Source organism: Monodon monoceros, unplaced genomic scaffold, assembly GCF_005190385.1.
Source record: "Monodon monoceros isolate NGI ecotype Baffin Bay Population unplaced genomic scaffold, NGI_Narwhal_1 Super_Scaffold_1, whole genome shotgun sequence".
Taxonomy (NCBI): domain Eukaryota; kingdom Metazoa; phylum Chordata; class Mammalia; order Artiodactyla; family Monodontidae; genus Monodon; species Monodon monoceros.
Genome location: NW_021703765.1, coordinates 20,250,825 through 20,274,540, shown reverse-complemented (window position 1 = coordinate 20,274,540; position 23,716 = coordinate 20,250,825). Strand labels below are relative to the sequence as shown.

At 38.9% G+C, this 23,716-nt stretch overlaps 1 protein-coding gene across 1 annotated transcript in view; it reads left to right on the top strand.

Moving 5' to 3' along the window:
• The window catches only part of DCC (DCC netrin 1 receptor), a 1,166,576-nt gene that overhangs the window by 1,072,570 nt on the left and 70,290 nt on the right, over window positions 1-23,716 (top strand). The window contains 3 exon segments of the mRNA XM_029216808.1: window positions 4,559-4,721; window positions 14,729-14,955; window positions 19,798-19,914. Of these exon segments, the coding sequence (XP_029072641.1) occupies window positions 4,559-4,721; window positions 14,729-14,955; window positions 19,798-19,914 (507 nt within the window).

Below are 23,716 nucleotides of genomic sequence, written 5' to 3'. Positions count from 1 at the left end.
ATTTGAGGGAAAAAATATGTTTTCCACCTTAACTGACCAAGGAACCTTTTTCCCCCATAATGGTGATTAATATTTCATTTTAGGGAACACTGAGCTAGATATCTGTGAGATCTCTTCCAGCTGATTGACTATATAGTACCTTATTTCAGGGTGAAATGCTTTGAAATATTCAATACCATATGAATGTCTGTTCAAATTCAAAGGCCTGTGAAATTATGAAGACTTACGTTGAGCTGGAAGTGTTCTAATAACAAAACTGTTACCCGAGAACACTGCAATCATGGGAGGGAAGTTAATTTCCCAACTAGAAGCTTTCATTGGATCTGTTTGTCTCCCCAGAACTGAACTTGTCAATCTTATGTTCACATTGTTTACCTGCCTATTGATATTGTGTAGCTATTAGGGCTCAGCCATTGTGGCAGTGAGACCAGGTTCTCAACATGGGAGCCAGGACTCCTGGATTCGATACATGGCTTTGTGTTCTGTGTGATAGTTAAGCACTCAGAGTACCAGTCTATCCATGAGCCTACTGCAGAATTTTTGAGGGCAAATATGATAAGACACATAAAATATTTTTGAAAGCCTACCAAGTATCATAAAAATTAAAGACCTTATTAGTAGTTACACTAAACCAATTTTCTAATCATTACTAAGACTTTAGACCCAACAGATTATGAAATCTATGTTTGCTTTTATTAAATTTCATATAAAAAGGATGAAATCATTGGCAGTGATCAGATATCATGAAAATTAAGTTGGATGGAATGCTCATGTGATATTAAAAAACTGTGACTCCCTTCTCACTGATTTTAATGAAACATATCTAGGTCTCGATTACTCAGACATTGGATACCCACACTCTTAGGCTAACACCAGGAACAGATGAATTAGGATACTGTATTTTTCTTTAATTTGGAAAAATCACATAGAATGAAATGTATTGGGCTGCATCATATCTGTTGAGCACCAACTCTGTGCGAGGGTGTGTGGTCAGTGTGATGCATCCGTTATCTCATGAAATAATCACAGTGCCCTGGAGGAGATTTGTAAGCCTTTGAATTACACCTGTTCAGCTTCCGAAAGGGGGCAAAGGTCACCTTGCCCCTTTTGGAGTCAGGCTATCTCCCAGAACTCTTACCTACACAATCTAGATTTGTGAGTTCTAAATTTTTTCCTAATTTAGAGCACTCTTTTAATATATTTAGATATATGGTTGATCATCATTATTTGCAGGGTCTCTATTCATGAATTTACCTACTCTCTAAAATTTTACTTCTAACCCCCAAAACCAATAATTATGGTGCTTTTATGATAATCCTTGGACATGTGCAGAGCAGCCAGAAATTTGAGCAGCCCAGTGCTCACAAACTCAGCTGAGCTGGAACAAGGTGGCGTTCTGCCTTGATGGTTCAGCTCTCATACCATGGATGTGTCCTTTCGGCACTACATTTAGTACCAATTTTTCACATTTTTGTGGGGTTTTGTTGGTGGTTTCACTGTTTAAAGCTGTCCCTAAATGTGGTGATGAAGTGCTTTCTAGTGTTCTTAAACACTAAAGGCTGATGTGTCTGATGGAGAAAATATGTGTGTTAATTAAGCTTCACTCAGGCATGAATTTATAGCGCTGTTGGCTATGAGTTCAATGTTAGTGAATCAACATTACATATTAAATAAGGCACCTTTAAACAGAAACCCACATGAAACAAGGTTGTGCTTTGATTGGCTGATAAAAAGGTAGGCTCCCAGGAACATGACACTGTGTTTCCTCTAGAAGCAATACTTTGTATTGCCTAATTTAGTATTTGTGATGTCTTTATAGAACACAACTACTGCAAATAACCAGGATCGACTCCATCTAAAGACACCATTGCACTTGACTTTATTTACTGCCTGTTCAATGTCAGATATTCTGATTAGTCAGCCTTTGAATGGAGATTGGGAAATTAATGAAAGATGTTGAAAACCAAGTTTTAAACTGATGGAACTTTTATGAGGAAGTCATAAAGGCCTGGAATCAAAGATTTATAATGGGAGCCCTCATGAACCCAACTCTATGAGGCAAATGACATCAATATCTCACTTAATCTAAAGCTCATGGGCTTCCCTCGTGGCGCAGTGGTTGAGAGTCCGCCTGCCAATGCAGGGGACACAGGTTCGTGAGCCAGTCCGGGAAGATCCCACATGCCGCGGAGCAGCTGGGCCCATGAGCCATGGCCGCTGAGCCTGCGCGTCCAGAGCCTGTGCTCCGCAACGGGAGAGGCCACAACAGTGAGAGGCCCGCTTGCCGGAAAGAAAAAAAAAAAAAAAAAATTAAAGCTCAGCAGAATCCAGAGTCATTATTTTCTAATTTGGAGCATGATATCTTCCTAGGTGGAAAGAAAGAAAGAAGAGCAAAAATTTGAAAAATTCCAATTTACATGGTTTTAAAAAATATTCATACAGTGTTATTGCCGGGTATGACTCAAACTAAGTTTGTCAGAAATGGTGAACTGTTAAATTTAAGTTAAGCTAATAAAATCCATGAGATCCCCAACGGCCTCCATTGTGCACTTTCACATAAAAGGTTAATTTATTCCAATCGATTAATTTATTAAGAACAGAAAGGGCATATTGAGATACTACTGTAACATGACTTTTTAAATTGTAAGTAAAACTGTGACACAGGAAGTTCTAACCTTTCATTACTTGCCTCATTCCTTTGTAATAAATGAAAAACTTACTTCAAGGAAACCTTATTTCTTTCATTTATAATCAGAATCTTTTAACAGAAAGTGCTGTGTAAAAACTTGATGAGTTACCCGCCCCTGAGATTCAAGTTATATCGGTAGCACTTAATTTTTTCCCCCAACAATATTGAATCAGCAATAATTTGTTTAAATTTAGGTGTCTCTCTTTTCAAAAAAAAAAAACCCAATGATTCTTAGATAACTTGTCAAAAGATAGTGTTTCAATTTTGAGGCAAGTGCTGGGTTATTATATTCACTTATGCAAACAAGTTAATTTATCTTTCACATTGAATATTATTTCTAAAAAGTTTGTATCAATAGTTTGGAAGTCCACACCAAAAATATCCCAAATGATATGGTAGATTATTAATTTAGGCAACATTTTATTTAATGTTTCAGTAGGATAATGATATTATAAGCAATTACACTGTGTCAGATGGTTGCTTTGTCTGTATTTTTTCTAATTCTGACAGTAACTACATATGATAAATATTATTATTTCCATTTTATAGGTAAAGGCACTGAGGTACAAAAGGCCTAAAGATTTTGCTCAAGGGGTATAGAAAGCTAATATGGGTTGTTGAAGAAACTCATTCAAATTTAGATCTAGGAAAACATCCAAATTCATTGCTTTCTGCTACTTTTTAAATTATTTATAAATAAAACTATATGCTAATATATACTTTTTAGAATTTGGTAGCTTGTGATAGTAAATATGACATAAATCAGAATATTTCTAATTGATTAATCACTGAGGGTTTAAAGAAAGCTATTTACAGGGTCATTAGTCATTCTTGCTTACATAAGCAAATTATCATTCTATTTTCACCTAAATATTGTCTACCATGTGGTACAGTTGCAGCACAGGAAAAATTTATCTTAGGACTTTATGACACTCTTTCCAACCCTGTGGCTGCTTTTAAATGGGATTCATACACCCTTGACAGGTTGAAAATTAAATGTGCTTTATGGATAGCTTCTTAAAAGGAACGGAAAGTATGAGTGATTGGTGTCAAATAGTTTGTCTTTCACAGCATCAAATAAGTAGTATTTTCTCAGCCTTCTCTGACTCTTGTCATACTGGAATTCTTATCGTTCAAAGCGGCATGCTTCCTGCCTTCCCCACTTTCTACTCAATACCATAGCTTAATTATATTTTTCCACTGAGATATAATTCCCATACCATAAATTTACCCTTTGAAAGTGCACAATTCAGTGGTTTTTAGCATATTCACAAGGTTGTGCCACCATCGCCACTATCTAGCTTTAGAATATTTTCATCACCCCAAAGGGAAACCCTCTACCCATTAGCAGTCTTTCCCCATTCACTTCTCCCCACATCCACTGGCAAACACTAATCTACTTTCTGTCTCAGTAGATTTGCCTATTCTGGATATGTCATAGAAGTAGGATTGTACAATACGTGGCCTTTTGTGTCTGGCTCCTTTCACTTAGTATATCATTTTCAAGGTACATGAATTTTGTAGCATGTATCAATACTTCATTCCTTTTTATGACTGGGTGGTATTCTATTGTATGTATATATCACACTTGTTTATCCATTCATCAGTTGATGGCTTTGGGGGTTTCCCACTTTTGGTGATTCTGAATTAACGTTGCTGTGAATATTCCTATGTAAGTTTCCATGGGAACATTGGTTTCATTTATCTTGGGTAGATAATTCGATCTTTCCTCTCCTTTTTCATTGCTTTTTTCCCCAGCTTCAGGAATGCCCAGAACAATAGGAACTCTTTGAATTCTTAACCGAGCTTGATAAGCCACGGCTGTCACATCTCCCTAAACCTGATCTTCATTTGCCTGTCTTTTCCCAGAGCCACCCATTGGCCAGATGCACCCCCCACATGGCAGCGTCACTCCACAGAAGAACAGCAACCTGCTTGTGATTATTGTGGTCACCGTTGGCGTCATCACAGTGCTGGTGGTGGTGATCGTGGCCGTGATTTGCACCCGGCGTTCTTCAGCCCAGCAGAGAAAGTAGGTAACAGCTAGTTCCCAAGAGATGAGAAGTCACTGCTTGACCTGACGACCATCTTTTTGAGTTAGATTTTTGACGGCTCTCTTCCTGTGTGCTTCCAGAATTCACTACGTGTTCCTTATGTCCTCTCCAGAGCTGGGCAAAATCTTGCCTTTGTCCATTCCAGGCCCATAACTTAAGAGGGTGAGGACTAGGCTTGCAGAATTAATAGTAGAATCCACCTGAACACTCACTCTGCATTTCTGTTTGATGTTACTTCTTGAGAGCAGATTCTTCCTTTCAAACGAGAGCAGGTATTCCTTAAGTAACACTTAGAGAGTGGACTTCACCATGTCCCTACTTATGGCCCTCTCTCTGCAATTATGTATAAAACATTGGAGATGTGTATTCCTCTAAAAGTATTTACGTATCATGGGCTTCCCTGGTGGCGCAGTCGTTGAGAGTCCTCCTGCCGATGCAGGGGACGCGGGTTTGTGCCCCGGTCCGCGAAGATCCCACGTGCCACGGAGCGGCTGGGCCCGTGAGCCATGGCCGCTGAGCCTGCGCGTCCGGAGCCTGTGCTCCGCAGCGGGAGAGGCCATAGCAGTGAGAGGCCCGCGTACCGCAAAAAAAAAAAAAAAAAAAGTATTTACGTATCCCTTTTGGCAAGAAGTCCTGTAGGCATTTAATCAATGCTTGTTGCATGAATGACAGTATAGACTACCAAACTCAACGTAATTATAATACTATGGAATGTTTAGTTTAGAGGGAGTAGTTAGGATAGACGAGAGATTCCAGAAATTCAAAATGGTTCATATTTCCTGGCTATGGTGGATTTTCAGAAATTAAAAATTTGAGGGGTTTAAAAATATTTTCGTATCGTGCAGCTCTAGGTTATAGCACATGCAGAGAAAGATATATCAAAGTACAAAGTTTGGAATGGAAAAGGGGTTTTAACTGAGCTTATCCCCTCCCAACGATACCCCATAAACAGCATATTAACCTTGTATCAGCCAGTTGTGGGAATCAGCAATAACCTTCTGGTTATTTTCTGCCTCTCTAGCACTTTTCAAATCCAACATGATATGTCTTTTTCAGCTGTGCTATTCTCACTGGATTGGCTACAATAGGCTCTTTCCTTAATTTTTGTTTGTTTTTGGCCTGAGGCATGGTGTTCTGCAAGTCTGAGGCATGGGCCCACAGGTGGCTGGTTTGACAACTGTATACCATACACATTGCTGGAGAAAGATTCTCTAGCAAATAATTTTCCCTCTTCCCCTGGTAATACGTCAGCCTTTCTCTCTTTTTAAAAATGCTGTGATCCTATTTGTTGATTTCTAGCGTATCTTCCAGCATTTTGAAGTAAGGTATTTAGTAACAGGATACAGGAAGATGTACATACTGAAGAAAGTAACATAGGTATAGATGTAGTCTTTGCATTTCCTTTGTTTAGATGACAGGTCAAATTTTATATCCAGCTGCATTCATTTGACTGGACTGCCTTGAAGCTGATGATAGCTGGTGTGCTGGTCCATTGTTTCCGAACAGGGAACCAGACAGAATGGGATTAACAAGGTGGGTCTCCTGTGTAAGCATCTGGAAAGTCATAATCGCCCACTGAGCTTCTAGAGTGCTGGGCACTTGGTAAGGCTCTGGGGGAAAATCACTGTGATTAAGTCGTTGGACAATCTCTTGGTCTAGCAATCCCAGGAAGGGGCTCTTGTAAACAAAGAATGGTGAAAAATCAAAGCTGCAGGTCTCTGAGGCAGAGCTGAGAAAGATTCACAGAAGTGGAAGCACGGAGGACAGCAATTTCTGGTCTTATTTCATGACAGTTTTAAAAACATGGATGCGTTCACAAAAAGAATCGAAATAACTAAACCATCTGTAGTGAGGTGTTTTGTTTTGTTTTGATCATTTTCCTCATTGTTAGAAGAATGTTTGAGGGTTATATTGACTTGATGAACTGAACTCCTGGACCTATGTTGTTTCTCCACAGAGAAAATGCTAGTCTTCTCCATGTGCAAAAGTGGGATGTGGTGCTATTTTGGGAAACTCTCAAATTGTCCTAAATTCCACCCTAAGTACTTTGTTAGAAGCTTGAAGGTTTTATATAGAAAGAGTAGAAGCTAAACCCTGGGTATCACTTGTTTTTAAATTTAGGGAATGGGGCTTCCCTGGTGGCGCAGTGGTTGAGAGTCCGCCTGCTGATGCAGGGGACGTGGGTTCGTGCCCTGGTCCGGGAAGATCCCACATGCCGCGGAGCGGCTGGGCCCGTGAGCCATGGCCGCTGAGCCTGTGCTTCTGGAACCTGTGCTCCGCAACGGGAGAGGCCACAACAGTGAGAGGCCCGCGTACCACAAAAAAAATAAATAAATAAAATAAAATTAGGGAATGATTGAAAGAATAAATCACTCCATGAATGACTGAAAACCCAAAGAAAGTGAATCTATAGCTCCTATGCTACTGCCGCTTGGGTTTTTCCTCACCCCACTCCCAAAGTCTCTTAATATTTACTTGGCATATTTTCACAGTTTAGCTTCATATATTTTTCTTCAGTAACAGGCCCAATGGCATTCATCCTGATCTCTTTGTTTGTATAGTATATGTTAACAGACAAAAAAGAAAAAAGAAAATCTCTCCTTTAAGATATTTCTGAGTTTTAGTTTAGCTTTTCTTGATTTCATTGAGAGGTCCTTCTCTCCCCATAGCACCACCACTGCACTTGTAGAGCAAACTAAATAATGCAGATGAAAGCAAAATCAATTCTAATTTGAAACAGAAATAATGTCCATTACAGGGCTCTCAGAAATGGGAGTTTAATGTAATTAATAAGGTGAAGTAGGAGATACCCGTGTGCTTCTTCAATATCTCTTTTTATTTAGGACTGCTGGAGAGTGTAAATTGTCTATGTGTTTTACTGGGGGACTTGAATTACATCCCCATGGATTTGAAACATATTTTTGTGTACTATCAGTAATACTTCGTTCAAGTTAGTGTCTACGCATTTTATTCTGTGATTTATGTAATGAGGTAATGAGCTAGCTTATCTGATTGACTCACATTCTAGTTGGTAAGATTTTCTTTTTGTTATAAAATAACTAACAGAAGTTAGAACCCAAGTTCTAGTTCTGATTCTACCACTTCTTTAATTAAATTAATAGTATTTAATTACACCTAAGGGAAGACCTAGTCTCTAAATACCGGTTTCCTCAAATAAGAAATGGGACTAAATGCTTTTCTGTCAACCCTCTACCACTAAAATTCTCCACGGACTACCGCTAAATTACAAAATCACATGGTAGCATTTAGCTTCAAATTCACATGAAATAAAAATAACTGCATTTCTTTTTAGCTATTAAAAATTTTTTTACCGTTTTGAAGAGACTTCCCTTACACATTCTGAATTAGTGAGATTATAGTAGAATATCATAGTATTGAAAATTTGTGTTTTAATAAAGCTTAAATTGATGAGGGATTTTGGTGCTTTTTAACAGAGTAATAATATTTTCCTGGGCAAAATGTAGAACGTGTATTTTGATAAGTTAGAAGGTATCTACAGATACTAAAGAAAAAAATATTTGACATTGAGACTATCCTGGAAGTTCTGGACACATGGTTATCACATGAACACATGGGTAGATGGTCAACAACTTGTCCGAATACATTAAATTTAAATGTGTAAATAAAATTCAGGGTTTAATTACATGGTAAAATCACCAGTTAACTAAGCCTCCTCTTTGATTTGTCGTGTACACAGCAAGTCTTACACACATTCAAATCTTAACAAAAATAATTATCTTCAGTAGTGAGGATCAAATGTTTCAACTCAAATGAAATCTGTTGTACTTTACTATAGGTCACTTTCACTATTTTCAAAATTTTAACATTCCATTGGTTTTCAGTATTCACCACACAAGGATTTTAACTGACAATCACTTAAGACGTCAATATATCTTGGTTCCATCTCGGAAAAGGCAGGTTTATTTGAGTAGCTAGGACATATTTTCTCTGGCTTTCCAATACAAGTTTTTTGTTTCATTTTTAGTAGCAGTCAGTAGAGTAAAAATAATCAGTATAGATAATTAGGAGGCTGGAAAGCTTTGGGAAAGATTTGGATGGAAGAAAATTTTAAAAAAATAATGACATGCTTTTATCATTCAATTCAAGTGATTTCTATGTGCTTGGTGTGTGATCTACAAAGTAACAAATCTGATGAATGTTAACTCTTGAGCTAAAAACCTTTCTGCAGTTTCCCACTGACTTACTGATAGTTTAAATGTATCTGTTATGATTTGGTCCCCTCTACTTTTTCAGCTTTCCTCCCTGCCATGCCCCAGTGCATGCTCCTTGCTCCAATGCAGAAGCCATACCTTTTTTCATTCATTTATTAAGCTCCCACTGTCTCACTGATCTTTGCACTTCTAGTCCTTAACATACTTCTTGACACATTTACTCTTCCATAAATGTTCACTGAATAAACAAGTGGATACATGTTGTAAAACAATGGGTGATGTTACAGAAAGGAAGTAAAGAGAGTTTGCTCCAGTATCGCTGGAGGAAACCAGCGCACACACAGGGAGCATCTGGCCAGTCCAATAAGACAAACAGTGATCAATGCAAGGTGAGTGGTATAGAGGGAGACCAGGGAAATGGTTTAGCTATTCTAAGATTACACAGACCTAAAGTGATCAGGAAGGTTTCCTAAAGAAAACAGGCTTGAAGGGAATCTTAAAGGGTAAGTAGTTTGTAAGTAAAGAGTACTGTGAAGGCGTTGTGGGCAGAAGCAAGATCAGATAGGTGGATGGATGGATAGATAGATGGATAGATAGATAGATACAGGGATACAGAGATAGATAGATAGATAAAACTAACGAACAAAACCCACCAGAATTTGATTATACTCTGGAAGCTTTGCCATAGTATGAGAAAGAGCAAAGAGAGCCGTGGAAGATTCCTTGCTTTGCCTTCATTCAAGAATACATGGGTGGGAAGAGACCCTCCTATCCTGCAGCTATTTTTGGAAGCCAGAAGATTACTGCTACCTGTAAGAAAAGATGTGTGTGTGTGAGGGATAAACGTGACATATTCTACATAGAATAGAAGAAACTAGCTTTATGATAAAAACAAACAAGCAAAACCAAATAATTCACTTAAGACAGTGCTTCTCAAAGTTTCGGTGCATCATATTCCTCTCAAGGGCTGTTAAAACACAGATTGCTGGGCCTCGTGACCCCCTTCCCCAGTTTCTGATGGGGTGGGGCCTGAGAATGTGCATTTCTAACAGCTTCCCAGGTAATGCCGATGCTGCCAGTCCAGGGACCACACTTTAGGAACCATTGCATGGGGTTCACCTACATACAAATTTTGAAGATTCCAAATGGTGAGACAGAGGAACTGTGGACCAAAATGGACAGCAGTGATTCTGTCAAGGAACCAGCAGATGGACAAAAGGTTGGGGTAACAGCTATTCCTACAGGTTTTAGGACAAATTTCACACAATTTAGTTATGAGCAAATGTCAGTGTTATTACAGCCCTGCTATATGGACCACTGGGCTACTACCAGCAGGGGAAGGAGGCCTCTCCAAGGCCAAAACTTTCTCTCTTGATAAGAGACATTATAGAAAGCAGAAGTGGTTAGATGGTCTTTCATAGAATATATACGGAAAGGAAATAAAGTCTGCTAGAGATCTTTAGATTCTTTTTTTTTTTAATTTGTATTGGGGTATAGTTGATTTACAATGTTGTGTTAGTATCTGCTGTACAGCAAGGTGAATCAGTTCTACATATATCCAGTCTGTTTTAGATTCTCTTCCCATATAGGTCATTACAGAGTATTGAATTGAGTGTTTGCAAAGCAGAAATAGTGTCACAGATGTAAAAAACAAACTTATGGTTACAAAGGGGGGGGATAAATTGGGATTGACATGTACACACTACTATATATAAAATAGACAATTAATAAGGGCCTACTGTATAGCACAGAGAACTCTACTCAATACTCTGTAATGACCTATATGGGAAAAGAATCTAAAAAAATGGGGATATTTAGATTCTTGATGACTGTCAGCTAGGTAGATAAGCAGCTTCTCAGAAGCGGTCTTGATCTGATTAAAATCCATCAGAAAAATGCCTATGAATTTCATCAGGAGTACTAATTTCTTTCCAGATGGAAGTTGTAAGTCATAACATACTAAAAAGGTTCTGCCTCAATCAGGTTTAGAATTTTTTTTTTTAATAGAATACACCTGGGGATGCTTGTTACTGAGGTCATGGGGACTGGTGAATGAATGAATGAATAAGGCATGAATGTAAGCAAGGGAAACCAGAATTCATCATTTCCCTCTAGTTTCAAAAATTATTTGACAAACTTCTCTACCACAAGCTATTTAAATATTGAGTTCTCATGGACGTTCTGATGATCTTGTCCTGGATTTGGGAACTGCTGTGTCTCTGTATGCAGTCATATAGGCACCAGGGTTTAAGTTATTTAGCATTTTGGTCTGTTAGAAAGAAAGATAATGGGGTGAAATCTCCAAGTTTGAAGATGACATTAAGTTCTTCTAAGTGACCAGAGATGGATTACATAAAGAGCTACAGACTCATTTCCTGTGGGCAGGTGAAGCGTAAGGAAATGAATTCAGGGAATAAATGGTTAGCAAGAGAGTTATTATCTTAAACACAAGAAACTGATCTAGGGGTTAATGATCTAGGGGTTATTACCATTGTCTAGAGTCAGTGTGAGCCTGCTGCCAGGAATTCAGCGAAGTGCAGGTACTTGTTGAGGAAATAGTAGAGCAGAAAACCCGGCATTATTTCTCCACTAAACTACTAAACAGATATGAAGTCTGAGGTTCTTTGTTTCTCTCCTCATCAGTATGCTTCAGGAAAGACAAGAAAAAAGAATGTTAAGAAAAATTCAACAAATCACACTACTGAACATTTATTAATTGCCTAATATGTACAAAGCATCTTATCCAGTAATGGGGACACCAAAGCCATTCTCAGTGGCCTTGCACAGGTTACAGAGTCTCCACTGAGAGTAGTTTATTTGAACCATTTAGCTAACATGAAAGCAGTTATCCTCATAAACCATTCATTGCAAGTGAGGAAAGTGAGAAAGAGGTACTTCTCTGGGCTTCTACCAAAGGTTAAATTTTAACTGTCTAAATTCTGCCTTATGAAGACACATTATTGTTTTAAAAGAAGCAGAAACTGCAAGTGGAGATTTTAAAAATTATAAAACTGTAGAGCAGAGGTTGAAAACCATTTCTGAAAAGGGCCCAATAGTAAATATTTTCGGCTTTGTGGGCCAGGTGGTCCTTGTTGCAACTCCTCAACAATGCAATGTGAAAATGAATGAGCTTGGCAAGATTCCAGTAAAACTTTCTTTACAGAAATTGGCATTGGAGGCCCCAGCCCCATGGAGCTGCCTGAGCAGAGCGGCTGCATGCAGTGCTGTGTGGGTAGAACCTGGTGTTGACGGGAACCATTTTCATCATCTTGCTGGTGACCATAGTCCTTATGGCTTTTTTTTTTTTTTTTTTTTTTGGAGCAAATGGATCACTATTTCTCACAAGCACTTTACATTAACTTGGATTCTTTCTAAATTTTTATCCAAAACAGTGTAACAAAATAGTAGGTAAGAGTTCATACCAAAAAACCCTTCCATCCCACCTTTTACAAATTGCAATCCCTTATGGCATTTTGTGTCTACAAGCCCATTCGGCACCAGTGACAGCAGAGCAAGCAAGTCCTCCACAAGCATTTGGGAACAGAATAAGTTCTGTTACACGTGGGTTAGTGGAGAAGTTGGAATCAGAACTTTAGTGCTTGGAAATCATCTTTGGTCTGGACAGTTGGTAAATGCTGAATGATTTAGAAAAAACATCTAGCCATTATCTTATCCTAACCCTGTAATGCAAGTATTTGGCCACGGAGTCTGCTTCTCAGTGTTTCTTTTTATGTTTGTATTTGTGGCTGTACTTGTTGAAAGTAAGACCTGAAGCTCCAAGGTTCAGTGTAAAGATGGAGTGCTCATGAGAAAGAAAGCATTACTTGGTGAGCGGTGTAAAAACCACACTGGAAAGGACTAATCATTAATGGTTCAAAATATTAAGACGAGGCAGACCTAACATGTAGACATTCGCTACTTTGTAATTGATCACAATGGGTTAAGAATCACAAATGTTTTTAATTATCCCAAGTCGGCCTAGATACTTCATTTGCAAAGCAGCATCAGCTGTGGGGGACGTAGGCCGCCATTCCTCGCGCTGCTCAGAGCTCTGTGCTCAGATGCCCGCACCGAAGTCGGGGTCACACCAGGTAGGCCTTTGGCCATGGGCACCCTCGGGCTGGGAGGCTCTGGGGGTGACTGGAAGTGTTAGCAGTTGGCCTGGCTGAAAAAGAACTCGTCTCGCTCAAACACGTTGATCTCCTTGTCCTGCGCTTAAGTCTTCCCAGCCCGTGGCCTAGACGTCAGGGCAGCTTTTCCCATCTGGAATCTTTTCAGCCCTGGGTGGGGAGGGTGCAATAGAATTGCATGTTCACCATACAAGGCCGAGTGGCGGGTGGGTGTGTCATTTAATTTCAGCTTTGAAAATGCTGCTTTTCCTTTGCACTGTTAGTGAACTGGATTTCCCCCCCATGGAAAGGATACTTTTGTGCTTACTTTTTGTGTTTATTTTATTTTAAAGGTGCTAGGCTTAACTTTGTTATTAAATTAAAATGCTTGTCTCGTTTGTGCTCCATTCAAGCAAAGCACTGATATATATATATGTATACTTTTTTTTTTTTTTTTTTTTTGCGGTACGCGGGCCTCTCACTGCTGTGGCCTCTCCCATTGCGGAGCACAGGCTCCGGATGCGCAGGCCCAGCGGCCATGGCTCACGGGCCTAGCCGCTCCGCGGCATGTGGGATCTTCCCAGACCGGGGCACGAACCCGTGTCCCCCGCATCGGCAGGCGGACTCTCAACCACTGCGTCACCAGGGAAACCTCTGTATACATTTTTTTTTTAACAACCCGCACTTAATGTGAAATAACTGATGTGGGATACTGTAACTGTTTGACCTAAGGATTTTGCTTGTAACCCTAGCATTGCGGCACTGAAACGTTCACTGTTTTGAGCAAAATATCAATTAAAACAAAAGTAAAATCTTAAAAAATAAAACAACAGCAACAACAACCAAAAAAACACACACAAATAAGCAGTGGAGGATTTGGCCTTCAGGCCATAGTTAACTGACCCCTGCCGTAGAGAACGGCCAACAGGAGCATCATGCTTTTGACTCAGCATGCAGGGAACATTGGAACCTCACTAGCCCCAAGAGGATACCACTGCTGAAAAATAACTTAACGATTACTAAATTCTTATTGAGGAAAATAAGAGACATTTGAAGCACACTTCCAACATGACTTCTCTTTTCAGAGGATGGATCTTACTGTGTCTGAATCCAGACACTTAGTGACTCCAAGACGAAAGTATTTTATTCTCCTAAGAATGCACTCATGCAGCTTTTTGTCTTCAAACAGCCAGCTTCCCAATTGCACATGAAGTTGGATAGCTGAGCTGTAGACTCTCTTCTAAGCCCCAATCTTGGCGGTTGGCACAAATTCTGGCCTTTTTATTTCTATTTGCCCTTTTGAAGCAACTCTGTCATTTATCTCCTAAACAGATGTTGCAGTCGGGTACCTTATGCCTAGCTCCAAAGATTGGCATATGGCTGCATCTAACCCATTGTCACCTCGTGCCCAAATCTGCAGCGGGAGAAGCTGGAGTAAGGTGCTCTCTGGCAGGCAGCCGGGGCCCTGGGGATCCAGCACCATATCTCCTGTAACGTGGTAAAGCTCCAGGGGAGACGAGGAAAGGCAGCCAAGACAAGTCTGCCAATTCCTGGATTTCACAAGCTTTCTCCTGGGAGTGCTTTTGTTTCCTTCCCTGCTTCTAACTTGAATTGACTGAGAAAAAAAGAGGAAGGGCCATTGAATAAAGGCACTCACATTTGCCTTCTAATTTTGTTCCGTAGGAAACGGGCCACCCACAGTGTTGGCAAAAGGAAGGGCAGCCAGAAAGACCTCCGGCCCCCTGATCTTTGGATCCATCATGAAGAAATGGAGATGAAAAATATTGAGAAGCCATCAGGCACTGACCCTGCAGGAAGGGACTCCCCCATCCAGAGTTGCCAAGACCTCACGCCAGTCAGTCACAGCCAGTCAGAGACCCAACTGGGGAGCAAAAGCACGTCTCATTCAGGTAACTTTCATCTCTCCGGCATCAGGAAAAACATCCCACTCTGAACCCCACAAAGGAGCTCTTGACTCCCTCTTTTGTGGATATACCCTTTCCACTAATTTGCACATCATCTACCAACAGTTAAAATAATCTGATGTAAATTTGGTTGATTAACTAGGTTTACTTTCTATTCCATCATCCTGTTGACTGCCTTTTATAACTGTAATGCTTCTTGAAACTTCTAAGAAGTAAGAGGTGATGCCGTTGGGACATACTGAAATGTGAAGGCCAAATGAACTGATTGCTTTTTGTTACAGCTTGAACAAAAGTTTTGTCAAGGCAAAATTTGAAGCTATTTTAGTTCTCTGTGTCTGTGAAAAGTTGATTTTAAATTTGCTGTCAATTCCTTGCTTTAAAAAAATCACTTCAGGGACACCTGAAGTCTGAAGACATCAACTATTCTGTTACTTTGCCCTGATTACGGTGGAGATGAACTGTCATCCCCATGCAATCACATTATATGATCACTAGCCTAGTCTAATGGAGTCTCTGAAGGCTCTGTTGGTGTACAAAGTGATCTGATGAAAAAAAGCCTGCTGTTTAATGATTTGGTGCAGAACAATCCATGTCTAGGAATAACTGAGAAATCCAGAAAGTGGGTGTAAGATATTTCAGTTTATGTGGGTCCTTATAGTTTCAAAATGCTTATGGGGAGTTGAATAATCAACCCAATACTCTCATCAAAAAATCTCTTGGTCTACTCATGATGTGTGTTTATAGAATGAGTAGCTGTTTTAAACCAAATTAAATATTTTAATTGTTTGAATGTGTAACTGGTTGATTAGACTTTCTTGCAGAGTTGTTTAAACAAGGACTTTACCAATTTTCGATCATGAGTTGCATATTCCTTTTCTAGACCTTAAATAATATCTCAAGCAGTGTCCCTAACTTTTGTCACTTTCAATTATTAAACTATAATCCAGTTCCATTAAAAATTATAATATGAGATTTAAATTAAAGATTCTTTTCCCCTTATGGCCAGTCAGGCTTCTAGTTCTGAGCACTGGGGGTCACAATTTGTTTTTTTCAAATCCTCCAGCACCTCGGAGGAAAATGGAGTGGTAGGGTGGGACAGCAGGAGGGAGGAGCATATTCTGTTTCAGAAACACCTTTACCCATTCTTCCTACCTATCTGCTCTTTCTGGTTTTGTGTGGGGACGGAGAGGGAAGGTAAAGAAAAGATGCGAGTAGAAAGGCAAGGTGGAAGGGAAGAAAGCACAGTTTGAAGTTCTTCACTCACTTTCTGGGCACACGGGCTGTCCTCATGTGGCATCCAAAGTCTCAGTGTCTTATGAAATACAAGTATGAAGTCTTTATGAGACCCTGTGGGATGCCTCCTCTGGCCAATTCCATAACCTGAGATATCAAGTCAGGGCTTAACCCTCTCCCACCAGGAGCAGCTCTACCTGTCAGCCTCACTGGTCCTCCTGTGGATCATCTGCACTTACGTGAATTCCAACAAGAGGCCTCAAGCCTGGTCAACTTTCCAAGTACCCACTTGACCCAGAGGAAACTCCTGTATCTTTGACAGGTCAAATGATGAGAGAGCTTGTAATCCACACTGTTCCTCTCTCAGCCTTGCTTTCTTCAATTACCTCTTCCTCTGTTTAAATAGACACGGTGTAGACCAGCAAGCCTGAATAAGCTTCTACCCAGAGAATGAATGAAAGCTTCTTTTGCAGGAACCTCAACAGTCTATAGGTGTTCATTCTTGTAGCTTTGTTCCATACTGGACATCAGGAGGCGAGAAGCACCTCTGCCTCTCACTGGAGGAAATAAAATTGTCTCTCAGCCCTCAGAAGGTTTCGCTAATGATTTCTAGGATTCCTCCTTATTGATTTTTCCCCTTATCATTTATATGCTCAGATGACATTTGGGGTCAGCGAGACAAGTTTTGTTGTCTCTTACTAAGTCTTGAGAAAAGTTTAACTCCAGATAATGGCTGTTTTCTTCAGAATGAGAGGATACTTGTGCCTATTTGTCTTTAATTTGAGGACATACTTGCCAACTCTATAATAACAGGGAAAGTAGCACTCAAAATCCTGTTTGTTAAACTTGACAATACATGAAGTATTCTCTGTGCTATTGTGGTTAAAAGGACAAAACTCTGATTGGAAGAATTAATATTGTTAAAATGGCCATACTACCCAACACAATCTACAAATGTAATGCAATCCCTGTCAAAATATCCATGACATCTTTCACAGAACTAGAACAAATAATCCTAAAATTTATATGGAACCACAAAAGACCCTGAATTGTCAAAACAATCTTGAGAAAAAGGAACAAAGCTGAAGGTATCAGGCTCCCTGACTTCAGACTATACTACAAAGCTACAGCAATCAAAACAGCATGGTACTGGCACAAAAACAGACACATAGGTCAATAGACCAGAATAAAGAGCCCAGAAATAAACCCACACACCTATGGTCAATTAATCTATGACAAAAGAGGCAAGAATATACAATGGAGAAGGGACAGTCTCTTCAATAAATGGTCCTGGGAAAACTTTACAGCTACATGTAAAATAATGAAATTACATTTCCTCACACCATGTACAAGAATAAATGCAAAATGGATTAAAGACCTAAATGTAAGACCTGAAACCATAAAACTCCTGTAAGAGAACATAGGCAGAGCACTCTTTTACATAGATGGTAGCAGTATTTTTTTGGACCTGTCTCCTAAGACAAAAGAAATAAAAGCAAAAATCAACAAATGGGACCTAAATAAATTTAAGAGCTTTTTCAGAGAAAAAAAAATGAACAAACAAATTGACAAAATAAAATGACAACGTACCAAATGAAAGAATATATTTGCAAATAATATTACCAAACAAGGGGTTAATATCCAAAACATATAAACAGCTCATACAGTTCAATATCAAAAAGACAAACAAACAAACAAGCAACCCAATCAAAAACTGGGCAGAAGACCTGAATAGACATTTTTCCAAAGAAGACATACAGGTAGCCAATAGGCACACAAAAAGATGCTCAGCGTTTCTAATTACTAGAGAAATGCAAATCAAAACCACAATGAGATGTCACCTCACACTTTTCAGAATGGCTATCATCAAAAATTTACAAATAACAAATGTTGACAAAGAATGTGAAGAAAAGGGAACTCTTGTACACTGTAGGTGGGAATGTAAGTTGATGCAGCCACTGTGGAAAACAGCTTGGAGGTTCCTCAGAAAACTAAAAATAGAACTGCCATGTGATCCAGCAGTTCTACTCCTGGCTATTTATTCAGAAAAAACAAAAACACTGATTTGTAAAGATACATGCACCCAATGTTCATAGCAGCACTATTTACAATAGCCAAGGTATGGAAGCAACCCACATGTCCATCAACAGATGAATGGATACAGATGTGGTATTCATATACAATGGAATGTTATTCAGTCATAAAAAAGAATGGAATTCTGCCATTTGCAGCAATGTGGATGGACCTAGAGAATATTATGCTTAGTGAAATGAGTCAGACAGAGAAAGACAAATAGTGTATGATATCACTCATTTGTGGAATCAAAAAAATAAAACAAATGAATGTATATAGCAAAACAGAAACAGACTCACAGATATAGAAAACAAACTAGTGGTTATCAGTGGGAAGAGGGAAGGGCGGAGGGGCAAAATAGGGGAATGGGATTAAGAGATACAAACTACTATGTATAGAATAGATAAGCAGCAAGGATAAATTGTATAGCACAGTGTACTATAGCCATTATTTTGAATAACTTTTAATGTAGTATAATCTATAAAAATACTGAATTACTATGCTGTACACCTGACACTAATATAATATTGTAAATCAACTATACTTCATTTAAGGAAAAAAAAAGACCAAACTTCATGTTAATGAATCATATACTTTTTAGTGATATATAGTGTTCAGAATTTCAGTTTTATTTTTCAACAGATTTTTATTAAATTTTTAATAAAAATTAAAAATTTTTATTTTTAATAAAATAAAAGAGTGCATGTATCACTCTTTCTTATTATTTTTTATGACTCTTTAATATGACATTTTATAGAATTATAATAAATTTGTATAGAGACACCTAGCTGTACTTTTGAAGAATGTAGTTTATTTCCTGTGTTTTTATAATAAGATTTAATGTCTTTGGGGCTTAAGTACAAGTTGCAAAGATTGTGGTAAATTCATACAATTGAATATTATGGAGCTGTTAAAAATTATATTACTGAAAAAACGAAAATTATATTACTGGGGCCTTCCCTGGTGGCGCAGTGGTTGAGAGTCTGCCTGCCGATGCGGGGGACACGGGTTCGTGCCCCGGGCCAGGAGGATCCCGCATGCCACGGAGCGGTTGGGCCCGTGGGCAATGGCCGCTGGGCCTGCGCATCCAGAGCCTGTGCTCCGCAGCAGGAGAGGCCACAGCAGTGAGAGGCCCGCGTACTGGAAAAAAAAAAAAAAAATTATATTACTGACGTATTTATCGACAGAGAAAGGTTTTTATGTTATTTTATAAAGAAGGCTACAAAACAGTATGTATAGTATAATGTCGTTTTTGAAATAAATATATTAATATATACTCTCTTGCTTTCACATATACATACATATGCAAAAATTATAAATAAAACAATAATGGTTCTTTCTGGGTAATGAGGTTATGGTAAATTTTATTAATGTTTGTACAATGAGAACATATTGATTGGGTAACAAAAAAAACTAGATATTATTATTTAAAACATCAATGAAATGAAAAAGGCGTTGGCGTTCCTGGCTAGAAATGAAGTGTTGCATCATTAATACTCAAGAGTATTGTTGTTCTTTTAGGTCAAGACACAGAAGAAGCAGGGAGCTCCATGTCTACCCTGGAGAGGTCATTGGCTGCACGCCGAGCCACCCGGGCCAAGCTCATGATTCCTATGGATGCCCAGTCCAACAATCCTGGTGAGTAACAATTGGTACCACAATGGAGCAGTCAGGTGCTTTCTGTTTGTATCTTTTCTCTATCAATTATCAAAACCTAATTAAGTTTTCCCTGAACTTCCTGGGCAAATGGACATGATGAAGAAGTAGTAAAATTATATCATTTATATTTGGAAGTTAGAACTTTCACTCTGTTATTGTTGTATTTGTTGTATGCAATCAAATGATCTGCCTATTGGCAATCACTTGATACATATTTAAGAAAGTATAAGAAGTATGAATTGATACAAAAAGAGTTGAAATTTTTGTCATTATTCATCTTATTCTAATGACCACCTTCATGGATTTTCAGACTTAAATAGCCTAGTACCCTTGAAACAAATATTGAGATAATCACTTACTACCTCCTTCTTGTTAAAGTTTTCTGTCATACTCCCACATTCACTGAAGATATTAGTATCTGGGAATCACTTCCTTTCCAATTACCTCTGTGATCAATCTTGGTAATTACAATATCCATGCAGATAATCCATGTGATAGTAGTTCCTTTATATTCCCTGCAATATTAGCTCTCTCCCACCTCAGTCCATCAATTCCATGTCACACACTGAACCAATAATTGCACCCGCTGCAGAATGTCAGTGTCTATCATCCCTTTCTCTAGCACTGTATTACTTTCTGCCACTTATTTTATTGCCCCCTGGCCAACAATTTTTCGATCCCACTTGGACCTCCAATCCATTAACTCTGCAACCTTCTCATTGTCCCTCATCTTCCTCATGTTTTTACTTCCATCCAAACTCAACTCCCATCCATCATCAGTTATTACCTCCAGTTCCTTGCAAACACCCTCATCTCCCTTGGTTCTTCTTCCCTGTCATACTCACCTAAAAAAACTCAACCCTGATTAAGTCAGCTCCTCTGCCAACATTGACCATGTACCCTAACAGCTGAATTTATCTGGAGAAAAACACATAACCTATTTACTGGGTATTTATGACCACAAATCCAAGGTGAGCTGTCATCTATTTGGAAATGCCACTCACTTCTCTTAATCATTCATTGTCTCACTTTAAAAGATGAATGTCTTATATCTATTCTTACTTTTCTGACTCCCGATACCTCTCTCCTTTCCCCACTCCCAGCTAATAAGCATGCTTCTTATATCACCAAGAAAAGAGAAGGATTCAATGGCATCCTTATCTACCCATCAAACCGAGTTGATCTGTTTCTCCTCCTATGTAAGGCCAGATCTTTCCCTTGAGGACATCCATTCATCCCCACTTAGGGACTCTTCTGTAATTATCCCTTCCCTTTTTTGCATCATCAGTTTTCCTTCCTACTGATAACTCCAATAAGCATATAAACATTATCTCATAACTCCTGTGTTAAAGCATCTTCCCTGGAACCACTTGCCCTTGCATCTGAAGCCCATTCCTCCCCTTTCCTGAAAATTTCTTTTAGAAGTTGTCTATACTTACTTTTTCCTCTTTTAGTTTTCCTTATTAGTTTTAATGAATTTCCACAGTCCCTCTCTACTGAAACCGTGGTTGCCAAGATTATCAATAATCTCCACATTTTCTTACCAAATGGTCAATTCTCCAATGCTCAGCGAAATGTGACGTAGCTTCTCACTATTTTTTCCTGGAATGCTTTCTTCACTTGGGTATAGTATTCTAAATGCTCCTGGTTTTCTCCCTATTCCCCTGGCTGCTCCTTTTAAGGACTCCTTAAGTCCTTTACTTATTCCTCCTTTTCTTCCCAATCTCTAAAAGTCAGAGAGTACCCTAGGGCTCAGACTTCAAGCTGCTGTCTTCTATCTACACTAGCTTCTTAGATGTTGTCATCTAATACCAATGTGCCACTTAAATGCTCACAAATCCCAGATTTTATCCCTAGTTTACTCTCTTCCTGAAATCCACGTCAATATCCATATAAAATATTGACTAACCTTCTCCAAATGGCTCTCTAATAGGCAAGCCATGTATGCTCCAAATGGAAATCTTGCCCTTCCGTAATTCCCTCTCCCCAACTTCAAACTTGATCCTCCTATTATTTTTCCCATTCAGTACATCCATTTTCTGTTCATCCATTTACTCTTGTTAAAAAACTCTAGTTTCATACTTCTTTATTCTGATTTCCTCACATCCCAAATTCAATCTTTCACCAAAATCCTATAGTTCTTGCTTTCAAAACCTGTCCCAAATCTGACCACTCCTTTCCATCTCCACTGTTCTGACCTTATCCAAGCCACTACCATCTCTTATAGATTATAGACTATAGCTGTAAACCTGTAACTGTTCTCCTTTTTTTAGCTCTTGACCCTCCAGTAAGTTATCTACACGGCAGCTTTTCAATATATGAATTAGATCATTTTATTTCTCTTGACTTCCCATCACATGTAGAGCAAAATCCAGTGATTTTACCATGTGCTATAAAGCACCAAGTGATCCAGCCTCTGGCATATCCCTCACATCGTCTCCTGCTACTCTTCTCTATAATCTGTTTCAGCCACATAGCTCTCCTCTTTGTTCCTTGGACAAGAACACACATTCCAACTCAGGGACTTTTCAGTTACTGTCCTATTTGCCTGGAATCTCTTTTCGTAGATGTTTACTTGGCTTTTCCCTCATTTTATTCAGGTCTGTTTTCAACTGCCACCACCATGAAAGAACATAGACCTTCCCTGACCATTGCCTAATATCATCCTTGGTCGCTCTCAACACTTTTTATTTCTGCTTCAGTTTTCTTAATTAATGTATATCACTATCCTACTTGCTTTATTGTGTTTGTTTGTTTATTATTTGTTCTCTGTATTTTAGTGAGCTCTATGAGGGCAGGGATTTTGCCTGCTTTCATCACTTCATATCCTCAACACCCAGAACAAAGGTTGGCGCATGGTAGGCACTCACTCGATACAATTTAGACAAATGAACGAACTAATGGTTGTTTCTTTCTACCTACTGTATGTCATGTTTCCTCTGTGTTTCAATATAGCTCTCAATTTTACTATAATAAATGTAAAACCTTACATGGAATTTATAATAAATGCCAACTGTTCATCTCATGGGGTAGATACTATCCTTATGCCTGTTTTACTAATAAGAGAACTGAGGCTTGGGAGTTTAAGTACCTAGCTTGCAGTCACACAGCAAGTAAGTGGCAGAGCCAGAATTTGGACTCAGAAGGACTGGCTTCAGAGTTCTGCTCTCTTAATCATTATGCTCCCAGCTGCAGTCCTCTGTGAAGCTATTGTCCTTTTTCTTTCATTCCTTTCACCACATAGAGAGACACTGTACACTTAGCTGCTTCTATTTTTTTTTTTTCCTTCCAGTCACTTTCCTCTTGTAACTAAGTTCTATCTGTGCCAATTTTCTGTAGCTTTCTTCTTAAAGATCATTGTGTTTCAGAATCCTTGTGGGCCTTTCTCTCCCATATATAACTTCCTTATCTAATAAGTTCCCACATCCCATTGATTTTTTTTTTTTCTTCCACAACATCTTTTGAATCCCTGGCTCTATTCCCATTCCCAAGAGTCCTATTTTTATTCTCCTCTTTATGGCCTCACACCTGAACTGTCAAAACAGTTTTAAAATTAATCTTCCTCTCTGTTGTGTCTTCTAGACTTCTTTGTATCCTGCTTGCCAAATTTCTTCCTAAAACAACTTAAATATGGTATTTCGCTCCGTAAATTTTCCCAATGGCTCCTCACTGCCTTGTAAGAAAAAACGACAAACCCCTCAGCATACCAGATTTAAGTCTACATTTCTAGTTTCCTATTGCTGTGTTAGACGCTTGCCAAGCCAGACTAATCACCAGTCCA